Source organism: Conger conger, chromosome 15, assembly GCF_963514075.1.
Source record: "Conger conger chromosome 15, fConCon1.1, whole genome shotgun sequence".
Lineage (NCBI taxonomy): Eukaryota > Metazoa > Chordata > Actinopteri > Anguilliformes > Congridae > Conger > Conger conger.
The window spans coordinates 17,296,984-17,312,991 of NC_083774.1; the positions used below are offsets into that span (position 1 = coordinate 17,296,984).

The 16,008-nt window shown below is 42.0% G+C and overlaps 2 protein-coding genes across 2 annotated transcripts in view; one reads left to right on the forward strand and one right to left on the reverse strand.

The window, feature by feature from the left end:
- LOC133110951 (amyloid-beta A4 precursor protein-binding family A member 2-like) overlaps nucleotides 1-9,224 on the forward strand; it is a 68,858-nt gene extending 59,634 nt beyond the window's left edge. Inside the window, exons 7-12 of the mRNA XM_061221080.1 lie at nucleotides 642-827; nucleotides 3,688-3,867; nucleotides 4,469-4,681; nucleotides 5,472-5,591; nucleotides 6,445-6,585; nucleotides 7,518-9,224. Coding sequence (XP_061077064.1) covers nucleotides 642-827; nucleotides 3,688-3,867; nucleotides 4,469-4,681; nucleotides 5,472-5,591; nucleotides 6,445-6,585; nucleotides 7,518-7,589 — 912 coding nt within the window. The 3' untranslated portion in view covers nucleotides 7,590-9,224. The remainder of the gene's footprint in view (nucleotides 1-641; nucleotides 828-3,687; nucleotides 3,868-4,468; nucleotides 4,682-5,471; nucleotides 5,592-6,444; nucleotides 6,586-7,517) is intronic.
- Nucleotides 9,225-11,304: 2,080 nt separating this feature from the next.
- On the reverse strand, nucleotides 11,305-15,314 carry duox2 (dual oxidase 2). The gene is made up of 7 exons (XM_061222780.1): nucleotides 14,954-15,314; nucleotides 14,749-14,806; nucleotides 14,195-14,329; nucleotides 13,236-13,443; nucleotides 12,109-12,323; nucleotides 11,540-11,712; nucleotides 11,305-11,355 (listed from the first exon to the last, which is right to left on the reverse strand). Exons 1-7 carry the CDS (start codon nucleotides 15,098-15,100, stop codon nucleotides 11,305-11,307), a joined length of 987 nt encoding a protein of 328 aa, XP_061078764.1. The 5' UTR covers nucleotides 15,101-15,314.
- Nucleotides 15,315-16,008: the final 694 nt, after the last annotated feature.

Consider the following 16,008-nt stretch of genomic DNA (forward strand, 5'->3'; position numbering starts at 1 on the left):
CTGTTGAACCACAGAGATGTTTATTGGAACTGATACCAATGGCACTCTTTACAGCTGCAGTTTACAAAGTGTTGACACACTAGTTTTTTGGAACTACACTTTCAAAACACTTTCTTTCAACACTAATAAAAAAATATGTATTGTGGAAACTGAACTGCCACCAATTCTTGGAAGGTCTTGGAAAGTTTTTCAGAAACTCTTGCTCGGTTGATGAAAAGTCTCTGTGGGGTTTTGAAACACCAATGACGTTTTGCCCTGTCACGGTTTTCTGAGCTTTTCAGTTACACAATTTATGTTGATACTAATGGCATGCTGATGTCACATTGTGTGGACCTCTGTGCCAGGATCAGAAAACAGCCATTTTTATATAGCAAATGGATGTTAAGATTAGTATTTTACGAGAGAAGTGTATAACAAGAGTTCTTGGGGTTTTACCATATATATTTCCTGTGATGTTAGCTCGAGTGCATAGTTGTACTACTGTATCTCTGATATGAACGATCAGCTGGGCAGAGCAGGCCTAACACACACAATTGTTGATGGAAATTCTCCATTCAATAATCTAGCCCAGGCCTAAACCTGATCCGTGTCTGTAAAACCCGGCCCTAAGTGTCCTTGCCGGTTATGCGTTGTGTGTCCAGGAGGCCATGATGGACAACGCCCTGCGCACCATCTCCTACATCGCCGACATCGGGAACATCGTGGTGCTGATGGCCCGCCGCCGCATGCCCCGCACCGCCTCGCAGGACTGCATCGAGACCACGCCCGGGGCGCCCGAGGGCAAGAAGCAGTACAAGATGATCTGCCACGTCTTCGAGTCGGAGGACGTGAGCGCCCCCCCCCCGCCATCGCCGCCGTTTTATCACACACGCGCTCGGTGTTTGAGATTCATATCACGCGGAGTGCCTTTTATTATTTTTTATTCCAGTGCATAAAGAACTGCGCGAAATTAGATACTAGGCCAGTCAACAGAACAATTTCAGGTGACATACCCTATGTGCTGAGCTGTGATTATCTTTATTGCCAAGCTAATATTTAGGCCTCTGCAGTAATGGAAAACAGGAATGCAATTTTATGGTACGCGTTTGAGCCGTCATTGTAATATTAAGCTGGTTGGCGAGTCAAAAAATCTATGATGGAATAATATTAACCCAAAATTTCCCAAGAGAATTTTGCATACATATCATCTTTAAGTAGACATTATTCCCTGGGGATTTTAAGCGGCCACATATCCATTAGTTTAAAAAATGTTGATGCTTATGTCATCATAACAAAAGATGATGGACAGCAGTGTCAAAGGCCCTGGCGGTCCCTGGCTGAGAGCCCTGTGAGGCAGGAGACCTCCTGCACTGGCCTGGAGCCTCACTCTGCATTGCAGCTGTTCTTCAGGCTGTGCAGATGTAGCAGTAGCACTGGAGCACAATGAATATGCTCTTTTTGTGGGGTCACTCAGTGTCTGGTCTAGCAAGATAGTTAAACTGATTGATGGCCAGCTGCGTTATGTACTGTATAATTTACATGAAGTATATGCAGATAATATAGAGAAATTACATCTACATAAATTTTCTTATAAATTAATATATGAATTGATATTGTTATACATTTATTCGGTGATATTTGAATAAATGAATTGGCAATACAAACCCTTCTGTATTGCATTCATGTATCCATATATTGAGCTAATGCAATGTAGCATTATCTGAGCCACAGTTCTGAACTATTGCAAATGACAAGTTATAAACTTTGTAATGCCAGATGTATGCATGCATTTGATTTTTTAATTAATTTGTTCTGTGGGGAACATTTATGGCCAATTATGTCCATGGCCTCTGGCCGGTGCTGGGGTTAACTCTGTGGGGCAGAGGTTTCGTACTCTACCTGGGGGAAATCGAAATATCTGCTGCAGCTGTATAAACGGACTCCCGTCTCGGAGAGCTCCCTGCTCGGCTGCCATTGTGACAAGCTGTGGTAATGTGCATACCCTCCATTTCACGCTCCGTAATACTTACTTTCTATCGCCTCGCAGTTCAGGAACTAGGCTCTTTTCATGCGATTATCACGGTCCCGTCCGTGTGTTGTTGGTACTTTAACGGAGCTGCCTCAAACCCGCACCCTTGCCTTTGAGACTCTCGTATTTCATTACCGTAGCCTGAGGTAGCTTCTCGGCGTACCAGAGCGATGTGGCTAATTTCATAAAACGTCGAATAATGCGAAATTGAATTTCTTTTCCCTTCACTGGTTTATTGGCTTGAAGGATCTGAGGCTTAGCTCAAATGTCTGTGGCTGTAATGCAGATCACTGGTGCTTCGCCCCCTGGCCCCTGGATCCCCTCAACCGAGACCCAGTAAAGTGATTTAGATACAGCAGGGGCCTCTGGAATAGGACCCCATGGCATCCTCCTGGGTTTTCATCCAGTGTCCATAGAGATGGCTTAGAAGCCAGCTGTCACTAATGCAGCCAAGTGAGCCAACTACTTTCTGAAATTGAAATCAAAATCAGTTCTGTATTCTGATTCTGTATTTATGTATTCTGATATTGAGGTGGCCTTACAGTAAATATATTGTGATCTGCAGTATATATGCAAACACAAATCAGGGTCCCAGTGACCTCACCATTTTGCAATTGGAACCGGCCAATCAGAAGGAGCATATTGATGACCTTGACAGAGGCACTGAAAGTACTTCAGTTAAATTTACAGATGATACAAAACTAGGAGGTTTTATCTAACAGTTTGGAATCTACTAAAGTAATCCAGGAAGATTTAAGCAGAATGGCAAATGAAAATTCAATAGAACTAAATGTAAAGTTCTACATGGGGAACATAAAAATGTAACAGGATTACGTTACGGGTGGTGCAAATTCGGAAAGTACTCAAGACTTGGGGGTAATAGTTTACCAAAGCCTTTCAGGTTCCAGTCAAAAAAGGCCAATATGATGCTAGGATACATGGCCAAGAGTATTAAGTAAGTCTAAGGAAGTTATGCTCGCCTTATACAATACTCTCGTTAGACCACACTTGGAGTACTGTGTGCAGTTCTCGGAACCGCACTATAAGAAAGATATAGAGGTGTTGGAAAAGGTTCAGAGAAGGGCAACCCGATTGATTCCATGTATAGAAGATATGTGTTATGAAGATAGACTTATGATGCTTAATCTCATTAAGCGTAGTAAAAGGAGACTTAGGGGGGATTTGATTGAGGCTTTTAAATTCATTAAAGGGATTAACAAAGTAAACTATGGGCGATTCTTCAGGGTGAGATTGGTTTGCAGAACGAGAGGGCACAAATGGAAATTGGCAAAGGGGAAATTCTGTACAGATATTAGGTATGTTTTCCACACAGCGAGTGGTCACTGTGTGCAATAGCTTGCCAGGACATGCAGTGAGGGTTTTCTAGACAAGGCTTGATACGGCGCTAGATACAATAGTTTTTAGGCAAACTAAGAGCTTTTAGGCAAACTAAGCAGTAGGTACACTGAGGGGTAGGAAAATGCGAGCTTTGCTGGGCTGAATGTAACGTCATTACATGATGTTATGTTATGTTATGTTTTAGGCCTGGGGGGGTTTACAATTCAGAATTGGCATAGTCGTGTCATTTCATTGGCCAGGGTAATGGTGTGGCACGTTCTTTCTCTTTCCTCTTTATTTCCTGTTGGCGGGTGTCCCATTGTTTTTTTCCCACCCGGCAGGCACAGCTCATCGCGCAGTCCATTGGACAGGCATTCAGTGTTGCCTACCAGGAGTTCCTGAGAGCCAATGGGATCAACCCTGAGGACCTGAGCCAGAAAGAGTACAGCGACATCATCAACACGGAGGAGATGTACAACGACGACCTCATCCACTTCTCCAACTCGGAGAACTGCAAAGAGGTAGGGACACTGCTGAAATTGGGGGTTCTGGCGGGCGGCGGAGCTGCTGGGTGCCGCTGCTGTGTCTGTGGGTGAGGATTATCTCTGTGGGTAGAGAGTGCCAGGTTGCCTGGTTTCCCGCTGTGCACAACGCAGAAGCAGTGTAGTCAAGTGTGGGAGAGAAGGGCGAGGGAGGGGACGACTGCAGTAGATCTGAGAGATGTTTGGGCGGACTCCTTCCCTAGTTTTCCCTCATCTCTCCCTTGCTATCTCTGCGTACATCTCTCCCCTTCTCCCCCATTTCTTTCCCTCTCTTGCTCTCACTTTCTCTCTTTCTCCCTCTCGCTCTGTCTCACATTCATCTCATATCCCCTCCCTCCTTCTCTAGGCTTCTCTCTCCTTTCTCTCTCTCTCATGCGCTCACTTTCTCTCGCTCATTTTCTTTCTCATGCCCCCTCTCCCTCCTTCTCTAGACTTCTGTCTTGTCTTTCGCTCTCTCTTCCCATCTGACTGTTTGTCTCTCTCTCTCGGGTCAGTATTAGTAGAGGCTGGATTATCAGTCTCTCTCAGTTTAGAATCACTTGACTGTTTGTGTCACTCCTGTTCATCCCTGCCCCCCCAGCTGCAGCTGGAGAAGCAGAAGGGGGAGATCCTGGGTGTGGTCATCGTGGAGTCTGGCTGGGGCTCCATCCTGCCCACGGTCATCCTGGCCAACATGATGAACGGCGGTCCTGCCGCGCGCTCTGGCAAGCTGAGCATCGGAGACCAGATCATGTCCATCAACAACACCAGCCTTGTGGGGCTGCCCCTCGCCACCTGCCAGGGCATCATCAAGGTACCCTGCCTGCACCTAATGCCTCTGTACCCTACCAGTTCCTTGTGCCTCTGTACACTAAATGGCACCTAATGCCTCTTTACCCTACCAGAACTTCCTAATGCCCCTGTATCCTACCAGCCCCTAATGCCTGTGTACCCTAAATGGTATCTAATGCCTCTGTACCCTACCAGCCCCTAATGCCTGTGTACCCTAATGCCCCTGTACCCTACCAGCAACTAATGCCTCTCTACCCTAATGCCTCTCTACCCTCATGCATCTGTACCCTACTGCACCTAATGCCCCTGTGTCTCTGTGAAGTCTCTCTTCACCCTCTCACTGTAACATGTGCACTGCAGTGTTAGGAGCAGTGGCAAGAAGGTGCAATATACCGTCATCATTTCATTTCGTCTGCATTAGTAATATAGCCGTATACAGTCTTAAATTAACAAGCGCGTCAAACTGCTAATGAAATTGATGTTAGATGTTAGTTTTGTGACTCGTGGGGAATGAAGGTGGTTCCTATTTTAGCAAGAAACCTGCTAAGCCCTGTGAGGTGCTCTGAGTATGTGTCTGTACTAAGAGCTGTGTGTGTGTGTCTGTGTCTGTGTCCATGTGTGTGTATGTGTGCGTGTGTGTGTGCATGCCTGTGTGTGTGTGTGTGTGTTTGTGTGTCTGTGTGTCTGCATGCCTGTGTGTTGTGTGTGTGTGTCCGTCTCCGTGTGTGCGTGTGCATGTGCTTGTGTGTGTGTCTCTGCATGTGTGTGCGTGTGCGTGTGCGTGTGCGTGTGTGTGTGTGTGTGTGTATCAGGGCCTGAAGAACCAGATCCAGGTGAAGCTGAACATTGTTAGCTGCCCCCCTGTCACCACCGTCCTCATCAAACGACCAGACCTCAAGTACCAGCTGGGCTTCAGTGTGCAGAATGGCATCGTAAGTCCAGAGCAAACCTGCCTCTACACAACACCTTCACACGGCAACCGTTCACAAATGCAACTGCATGTTCCCCATAGGGTCAAATTCCACTTCATCCCCACGGTATATTGGATTTAAGAAATGATGGCAGATGCAGAGCAGCTTGGTATTTATTTTCTTTAATATCAATGATCTTGTGTTTGTGTTGCAGTCATTGTTTTAGTTTCTTGAATGATTGTTGATAACTTAAAATTAAACCTAGTATTTAGGCATCCATGATATCCACAATAGCTGCTTTCAAACTGTGTGCCCTTTAAGCTGTATTTGAAGCGATCAGATAATTCTCCCTCTAAAATCATATTACCTCGTGTTGCTGCCTAACTGGTTTTGCTGTACAAATGCAATTACTGTCATTTCCCCTTGAACGAGCCCTAATGTGAGCCACAGGTCAGACGTGCTTCATTGCTCTCATTTCTCAGTACAATTACTCCACAGTAACTGCATTTCAGATGTTTTTTCTTGCTGTAAAAAAAACAACTGACCACATGAAATCAGCATTACATGTGCAAAACGAGGCATACATGAGCCTTATACTGGCTCTGGCTTTATCGATTTTCACATCAGCGACAGGGAGCATGCTATAAAGACTTAAAAGGTAAGAGCGTTCAGGTCAGAATGAGGGCGAAACGATTACTTTAATCTCCCTATTTATCGTACGGAGCCACTTCTGTGTGTTTTCCAGATATCACTGCAGCACGTACAGTAGCAGACCTTCAGTGCCCTTCTCTCACTGTGAGTTAGGGCAGGTTTTACATTGTTGAACGCGCGTGGGCTGGATTGTGATAGAACCCTTTCCGTCTGCCCCGCGCAGATCTGCAGTTTAATGCGCGGAGGCATCGCAGAGAGGGGCGGGGTCCGTGTCGGCCACCGCATCATCGAGATCAACGGGCAGAGCGTGGTGGCCACCGCACATGAGAAGATCGTCCAGGCCCTGTCCAACTCCGTGGGTGAGGTGAGTGTGGAAGCGGGCACAGCTGTATGGGTGTTAGGACATTTAGGAAATTCAAATCCTGTACTGACAGTGCAGCAGGTTAGTATAATGGATTGGGAGTGGGAAATGGTTGTGGATTTGATTCCCAGCTGCCCTTGTGTCTTAGAGCTCAAGATCTGGACCAAGACCTGAATAGGTTCTGTAATTATCCAGCTGTATAATGGATTATATTTTCGTAAAAAAGTAACTTCAAGAACCTGTAGGCTGTTCTGGATGAGAGCATCTGCTAAATGGTGAAATATTAATGCAATAGGAATACAGATGTGTTAGCCACATCCTGAAAGGACAGATGAGCGCAGTACAAATAATAGGTAAAATATGAATCAGTTCTGTTTACAGAAAGTGATGAGAATGCTTGCAAAAACATTACACAGGACCACAAATGCCTTCCTTCAAAATGGCATCACTTCAAAAATTTTCATCAAACCGTCAAATTTCATTGGCTGAAATGTGCCTGTGCATGACCGGCCCCTCTGGTTGATTGGGCAGCTGCAGTCTGCATGTGGCATTCAGTCATGAATGAGCTTTACTCTGCGAGTGCATTATCTTTAATGTGTCAATCCAAACTCTTCCAAATTGTCAAAGGATGACCAGTGGGGGAATGGGTCTATGAATAAAACTGGCAAAATCAAAATTTTGGTTCGAAAAAGGTATCTAAAAGAGCATAATAATTAATTTGGGCCATGCTATGACGTTAATAGCCATCGCCATATTTTTCCTTCTTGTTTTAATGAAGATGAGTGACACTGGTGGATTACATCACTGTAATCATAATACAGCATTAATCCGTATAAGTGGTGGCTTGAGCTCAGGATATATTTTGAGGTGTGCCCATGCGCTTGTCAGTGTCCTTAAACACACAGGTTTCACTATTTTCTTTTCGTCTGTGTCAGATCCACATGAAGACAATGCCAGCAGCCATGTTCAGACTCTTAACCGGGCAGGAGACACCCATGTACATCTAGAGCCTGACTGGACTTTCATTCATGCGGAGTGCCATAAGGGGGCACTGTTTACACACTGTTTCCAGGGACCGCTGGAAATCCCACTTTTCGGAATGAGGCGAGCAAATGAACAAAAAGGGACCGAAAGCCTCTCACCGTTTCATGCTTTTTTTGGCATCTTACTCAGCACAAAGGGATTTCCCGGCTCTCTCATTCCCTCAACGCTCCACGGACACGCACCGCATTTTAAGGACATTTTAAAGAGCTGGAACAGCAAACGGAATAATGTATTTTATTTATTTGTGCCATCTGTCTACGGTATGTACGTATGTCTCGTCAGAATATTTGGAAGAAATGTGAGTGTCTCATGGATTATTTTTTATATGCATATAAATATTGACATGGTATATATACTGTACATTTCTGTTTTTGTTTTGTTTTTGTATTTTTTGTAGTGTAAATATTATTATTTTCGCTTGAGGTGTCTGTTGGGATATGCCAGTGCAGTGCTGTACATGCGTACTGACGTTCCCTATTGTAGCACCGCTGGGCTGTCTTGATCCAGGTGTGGATCTACTGAGGAAATGCAGATGAATTGGTTCCAGTTCAAAAACCCGTCATCTCAGCAATTCCGAGGCATCCACAAATGCTTCAAAACGCACTGGGTCAGCTGAAAGCTGAATAGCTTATGTTTAAACCTCAGGGTTAAACCTCAAGACCATAGAGCGGCTTTACAACTGGAACAACTAATCCTTATTTCACGGATTCAGATAGCTGCTCTGGTTCTCATGCAGCTCCGTGATCTAGTGGCTATAGCCTGAGGTTTCAACTCCAGCCACATACGCAGTCATCCACACACGGAGCAGAAACGTTGAGATGAAAACGTAATTTAGTCAAAACCTTCTGACTTCATAGTATCCCCGCTTGAATGAAGGACACTGCTTTTAGTATCCATATTTAGTTTTTATCGCTGATATTTTGGAACCAGTAATGGTCGTTGGGACATGATGTCACACATTTCACCAAAAAGTTAATTTTGTGATTGATGCAAGTCCAAAGATGACAATATTTAAGATATTTGAAGGATTTTTGGCGTTTTGAAACACTGTATGGCAACACAACATATGGGTCCTTGCTATGTTTCTTCACACATTATTATGGGAAAAAATTTAATTCCCCCTAAAAATAATGTAATATATATTGTTCTTCGATTCAGACCCACAAAGCTAAAGCGAACATGAAACTAAGTGCTTTTTAAAAAATGTGTGGTCTGTTAATTTTTTGTGTCCTAGGGAACGTTGTCTGCGTGGATTGTGAGTGTAACGTAACAGAACTGTATTCATGATCATCAACAGTATTAGAATGTGTGTACATAAACAACTTCAGTATTGTGCTCATTTGTGAATTACTGTCCGTCACTGCAAACCTTCTCATCGGAACTGTCCTAATCCATGAATGAATGATAATAATAAAATAAAATACACTGTGACTGAAAAGCCTGACCATGGTGTAAGGCTTGAAAAATGTATTGTTGAATAATGGTATTGAAAAAGGAACAAAACATTAAAATTGTTGTGTTTGCATGCAGCTGAAGATAGAACCAAGTCATTATGGAATAAAAAAAGAAAACTAAATAAACTTTGCCATTCAATTTTTTATTTGGCTTTTGGCTGATTTTTCTAAAAACCTTTCTCTTTCAAAGCAGACCAAAGAACTAGCTAATTTTGTTGAAGTGTAATATGTAAGGCCTCTTTCAAAGCTTGTTAAATCGCTTCCTCTCAGGGTCAATGTGATGTTTCTACAACGTTCATCAAGCTTTCTATGTGCTTGTAAGTAACTTGCGTAAGACTTCTATCATCCTCGGACTCTGATAATGGTCTGATAATGTCTCGGCCTCCATTTTGACCATTGAACAGTGTCTCTATGGAGGCTCCTGATGCATCCCATCATCACAGATGTCACAGTGTACGTAGTGCAGCTAATACTAGCTAGTACTTTCCTTGACTGCAAAAACGTGGTGAGACTAAACTATGGTGTACATTACTGAGCTGTGTTGTACATTAGTAAATGTGAAACAATAAATAGGTGTATCTGACCTTCAAACAAACAATTACATAATTTCAAATACTTGATTGATCTTGCCTGGTGCAATTGGCAACCAAGAGGACCATCACTTATTTTTCCCTCTTTTCTCCTGATCAAATCGGTCAAGTTCTCCCATTTTTAAGAACATTCCAACCCGTTAAATATTCATTCTAGGAGCGACTAAGAGAAGTTAGGACCTCCCATTCATTCCTTTGAGCAATAAAACATCAGTACATCATTTATTTGCTGATAAATGATCAACCTGTGGGCCCATCTCTCCCAATCTGCCACGGCTGTAACTGACATCTGAAAGAGCAAGGAGGACATGCAATTTGCCTATTTTTTCCTTTTTTTCCCCAATGGGCGGTGGTAAGAGTAGAGAACGGAGCGATTCTACTCTTACCCAGGGATTGAGATTGTGTATTTCCATTACACCAGACAAGCTCTGTAAAGCCTGGAAATTTTTTTTATCCAAAACATTTACATATTTCTCCCAGGTCTGCCTTCAAACATTTTGGCATATTGCTTGTGAATAGCCAACCAGATATAAATAAATAAATAGAGGCTCTAAATGGAGACTCTGTATTTAGCTTGTACACCTGATAGTGCTGTTGTCTATATAACTGCCATAAAAATGCATTTAACTGATGAAGCAATATGCCATTAGAATCTTTTATAATCTTAATGAAAATCGTCTTCATTAAAACGTGTGAATCTTTCATGAATGTAGATTCAGAATTATTTAGATCAAAACTAGGGCCCAATCCATTACTGTTTAACATCTATTTTAAATGATCTTTCTGCACGCAATTAAGAATAATGAATCCTTATTGCTGAAGAGCTCCTAAAATTATTTGGAAGCTCCTGTAGGAGAATGAGTCTGAGGGGCAGGTTTGTGGTGTTTTCTGGGATAGAATTGTTTCTTACCTGCAGTGCAACAGCCCCATCTTCTGGAGACATGTACTGTTCCTTTACTCTTCAAAATCAGATTAGGGGAATTTATCCAATTAATAAATAGTTTTTTTCATTTTTGTGCTATCCCTTTTCATAGGCTATGTATTCACGAAACTTTTCAGCTCTTATTAAATATTTTAAACCCTACTTCAAATGACCTAATTTTATTTGAATGAACGAAAGTTCTTTGAGGAGTTGACAAGACATCTGGTGAGGCAGAGATTTTAGTTTCTGTAATGTGCATGTTAGACTATATATTTTATATTTTGGGATTATATCTCCTTTTAGATCAAAGGAATGTTTTCCAAAATTTTCCATATAGTTTTAAAACTGCTTTCTGTTTGGCAGGAAAACAAACAACATTTGGACTACAATTGGAAAGGGTGGCTAAAATATGGACAGTGTAATACTGCATTGTAATTATGTTGAATATGTAATGATTACATTATTAATACACCATTGAAAAAGTACATTTTATTACATTCATTGCATAATATATACACATTATTTACACAGTTCTGAAACTGAGAGCTGAATAAGTGTATTGCAGGTCTTTTCAAGTAAAGGTGGTTAGGCAAATTTTGAACATGCGCTTGGTTTTTACCCCTGAAACAAAACAGAAATAAATCATTCCAACTGGATTATTCGAAGCAATGCATATGTTTTAATGCAATTCCAAACCAATAGGACTTACCTTTTAAGACTGCAAAGTTAATTTGTCAGATGCATCTTCTGTCGTTTTGTTCCCCTATAAAGATATTAGCATGCATGTGAGCCTTATTTTATTCACATGTAATCTTAATTTCACTTCTTTTTGCAATTGCTTTGGATTCAAAGAGTGAATGCCTGTAACTGCATTATAAATGTCACCTGCAGTCTGTACACATATACAGTATGCTACCTCTTGATTGAATCTGACTGTTCAGACTTACAGTGAAGGTGATAGTAGTCACTCCTTCGAGAAAATTAGAATTTAGGTAGCCTTCCGTCAAACAATTGTCATCATCTTCATCATCCACATCCACACTGAAAGCTTCCTTCATCTTCTCTGGGATCAGACAGTCCAGCAGAATCACCAGCAGGCCAATAACAACACACAGCACACCTGCATAATAACACATAGACATATGTATCAGTTGTGTGTTCATTACAGCACTTTTTAATTCTATTTATCTGTACATTTGTTGAGTTTTAACCGACTCCTTTTCCATTATTCTAAATTGAACCAGACCAAACTAGAATCATGAAGCATACAGGGTTCCAGTTTGTCTTCACCACAATTATTTGCACAGCACTTATTATTGATTATATTTGAGCCGATTATTATATTGGATTCTCTTTTTCCTTTGGATTCTCCAAGGACCAGATCTAGCTCTAGTGCAAATAATCCTGTGGCTAAAGTTATTCAAATTTAGGATAATTCTTTCCAACAGTGAGGCTCTCTGACCTGGCATTAAACCCAGACTGAGGGCTGCAAAACACACATACAGGTGTATTTTACCTATGGCCAGTGCCAGCCAGAATGAATGGCTATATCCCATCTCAAAGGAGGCCGTTCCTATAGCGAAAACACATGCAGGGAGGTTCTGTATGGTGGAGAACGAGGCCAGGGAGAAGAATATGAAGGCTGCTGTGGCCACCATCATGAACCCGGCGTATAGGATCACAGGCATCGAGAAGAGCACGTTGGCAACCAGCCAACAACAGAATGCTGTCCTGTGAAAACAAAAACAGTTTTATTTGTGAATTTGATCTAATCTGTGAAGTCTGAGCTTAATATCTATATACACTCAGTGACCCCTTAATTAGGTATGTATTAGGCTTATTGGTTTTAGACATCTACTGCTGTAGCCTATCCACTTAAAGGTTTGACATGTTGTGTGTTCAGAGATGCTCTTCTGCATACCGCTGTAGTAATGTCTTCCTTCAAGCGCAAGCTGAAGACGCACCTCTTCAAGCAGCACCTCTCCCCATCCCTCCCTACCTCCCTGTGAACCTTAATTGTTGTCTCTGTGACTTGCTTTGTGTATCGGTATTTTTAGTTGGCTAGGTAAGCAGTGTTTGGATAGTTAACTTTGGTCACTTTTGCTCTGTTTGTTTGTTTCTTTGGCCCTCGTCCTTATCTTTGTTGTACAGGTAGCAGTTGAAATTGTACTTCCCTCTAGGGTGTTTCAGCGAACTTATCCCTGGTTATGGGTATGCACTTTGTTGTACGTCGCTCTGGATAAGAGCGTCTGCCAAATGCCAATAATGTAATGTGTGGTCATTTGTGTTACTGTCACCTTCCTGTCAGCTTTGACCAGTCTGGCCCTTCTCCTCGGACCTCTCTCATTAACAGGCCATTTTGCAAACACTAGAGACTGTTGTGCCTGAAAATCCCAGGAGATCAGTAGATTCTGAGATACTCAAAACCCCCATACACTTTGACCCCATTCTGACATTTGGTCTGAAAAATAACTGAACCTCTTGTCCACGTCTGCATGCTTTTATTCATTCAGTTGCTGCTACATGATTGGCTGATTAAAGATTAACAAGCTGGTATACAGGTCAACCAATTAAGTTGTCATTGAGTGTATATTGTGTTATAAAGATACAGCACTAAAACACAACAATCTGTGATTCACTCACCACATGGTAGCAGACGCGTATGTTCCAGAGTATCTGTACTGGAAGTAGAGCCCACAGGGGCTGCCTGCGGTGAACTTCTCTGCAATATACAGGATGGGGTTGGGAAGGCCCCTCTCAAGGGCCTCTGTGTAGTCCTCGTCTAAACTGTCTGTCCACTTGAACATTTCGTTGTAGTCTATGGTCTCATTGAGCTGCATCACTGGGTTTCCTGCAGGCAGGGAACAGCACAGAGTCTCGTAAGCTGCATATAAATATGAATTCACACTTATTGGGAGATGCACAGTGTTGCCGGTTACAATGCAGTGTACCTAAAAGAATTGGAATTTGTTGGAGCAAGATGCTCAAATGGAATGCAGTAATGTACCCCAAACTACCTCCCCATAAGGTACTAGCATACATGTAACATCTCAGTGATTGCAACTATTTGTATGTCACCACTGGTATCCCGGGTTCATAATGATGAATTGGAACCCAGTCTGATATAATAATTTCCCAGTCCTTGTGTCCTTTGCCATCTAAGGTTCAATCAAGGTGACAATGGAAGCAAGAGGCAGCTAATATTTTTTTTCCTTACAATGCCAACACACCAAGGTATTGACCAAACCAATTGGGATATCTATCATCCCCCACCATACAATATATAAAAAAAGACCCCATTAGAATCAATTGGTATCAACATATTAACATTACTGGTGCCTGTATCACAAAGCAGGATTCATCAGTTAGCTGGGTAACTGCCCAGAACAGTTTTTTTTATTTTTTTTTACTTCAGACTATGTTCCTGGTTTGGGAGAGTGCCACGTTTTACTCAGTGCAGTTATCCTGCAAGCTCTGTAATCCCGTTTTGTGATGCAGGCCCCTGACCAGCACAACGCAAAACAATAGACACGTCAACACTGAGAACAATGGAATGACAAACCTGTACTGTGTAACAGACCTCCGTTTCAATGACAACCCACCTTTTAGCGTGACGTTGATTCCAGAGAGTCCTACATGTAGTCCAATCTCAGCATTGACAATACCACTGCTGAAGGACTTGTATGTGGTGTTGGCCTTCATGCTGGCTGCAGCCCAGTCACTTGTGAAGTTGACAGCTGAAGAAAAGAACCGCAGGCATGTGCGTAGGACAAAGTTAATGTATATGGTGGATGGGTGTCGTCTGCATTGGACTGTATTGTTTTTCTGCAATGCATGGGAATGAATGACTCATTAATGACTCATAAATGTGTTCAGCTCTGGTCTGAGGGTGCTATACTAGACACTGGCATTACAGTAAAAGATGATTTATTTATTACATTTATGTTGTACTAAAAGACAAGTTTGCAGGACATGCATAATCTGTGGATAACATGTGGGCATTTTTTGTCAATTACTGTAAGCCTGATTGGATTGCATTGCATATGTGCTGTACTGTATCTAAACGGTAAATAGCAAAGATTGTTTCCTAATAGCCGTTAATTTTGTGAATCAATGTGCTGTTTGGATTAGAAAAAATAAATTCAAAGCTCCTCACCAACTATCACAGCGCCAATGAATAAACTGATAAGGACTCGGCACATCCAGAACAATCTCTAAAATGAAAATAAACAGGAATGAATGTCATCGCTTGACCGATGCGCCTTAACATTGATTGGTCCACCATATTTTAATACATCACAACCATTTGATATCTTAAAATGTGATAGATAATTAAAACATAGTATGTGATAGCTACTCACCGATTTTCCGCGTATTCCTGGAAGAATGAGAAGGAAGATAATAGCAAAGACCACAAACACCAGTATGACCGTGAGTAGGGCGAGGTTGAAGATGAAAGACGTTCTTTGCACATGGTAAAATGGATAAATGTCGTTGTAAAATGTCATCGTTCCACGGATCTTGGTCTTCGCCTTAAATGCTGAAAAACAGTGATAAAAGTCGGCTTGTAGTCCACAAACATACCACGTTAAATGGGTTGATTTTCTTAAATGCCATGACTTAATTCGTTGACCACGTTCAGCATTAGCAGTTGCAGTTTTTTTTGGCTTTTCGTCTAGTTAACGTCCATGGAGACGCAAAATACTGGAACACAAAATACTGGAAAACTTCACAACATTCGTTAGACTGTATTAATCAACAAGTTCTCGTTTTATTATAGCGCGCAAAGATGTTTTGCGCAAAAGAGCGCTCACCTTACAATTCAGGTAATGTGAACATCTGATTAAGGATGAGTCTGCTATATCGTCTATGAGAGTGCATTCGTCGAAATCGTTTCACCTCTTTTATAGTGTTCTCCGTGATTGCTAAATACATTTGCGCCGATAGGAAACATAAAAGAGGGAGGTGTGAACAAGCAATTACCTGACCTGTACCTGGGAATCCGCCTCTCATAGTCACATTACTGGCGTAGACATTTCCAGTGTGCGTTTACTCGCCTTTGAAGTGACCTGTATGCTGTTTTTTCTCTTTCTCTGTTCACCATACGGCCAATTTCGCTCCTCTGCAATTAATTCGTCGGATTCAGGTGAGATGCTGTTGAACTGATTCATGAAAACATTTTTTTTTTTTTTGTATTCCAATGAAAGAAAATATTATAATTTTGTACAAATAACTTTACCAGACGCTGTTCCGCTACCAACCCTCAACCATCACCTGTCAAGACAACAAGCTCAACGTTTTCTCTCAAGTATAAAACTTGTGTTGTCCAGCGTTGACTCAATAATGCTCTCTGATCATACTTGGAAGTAAATAAATCTCAAATTAGCCTACCTATGCATCCCCCCGTCGACAAGCA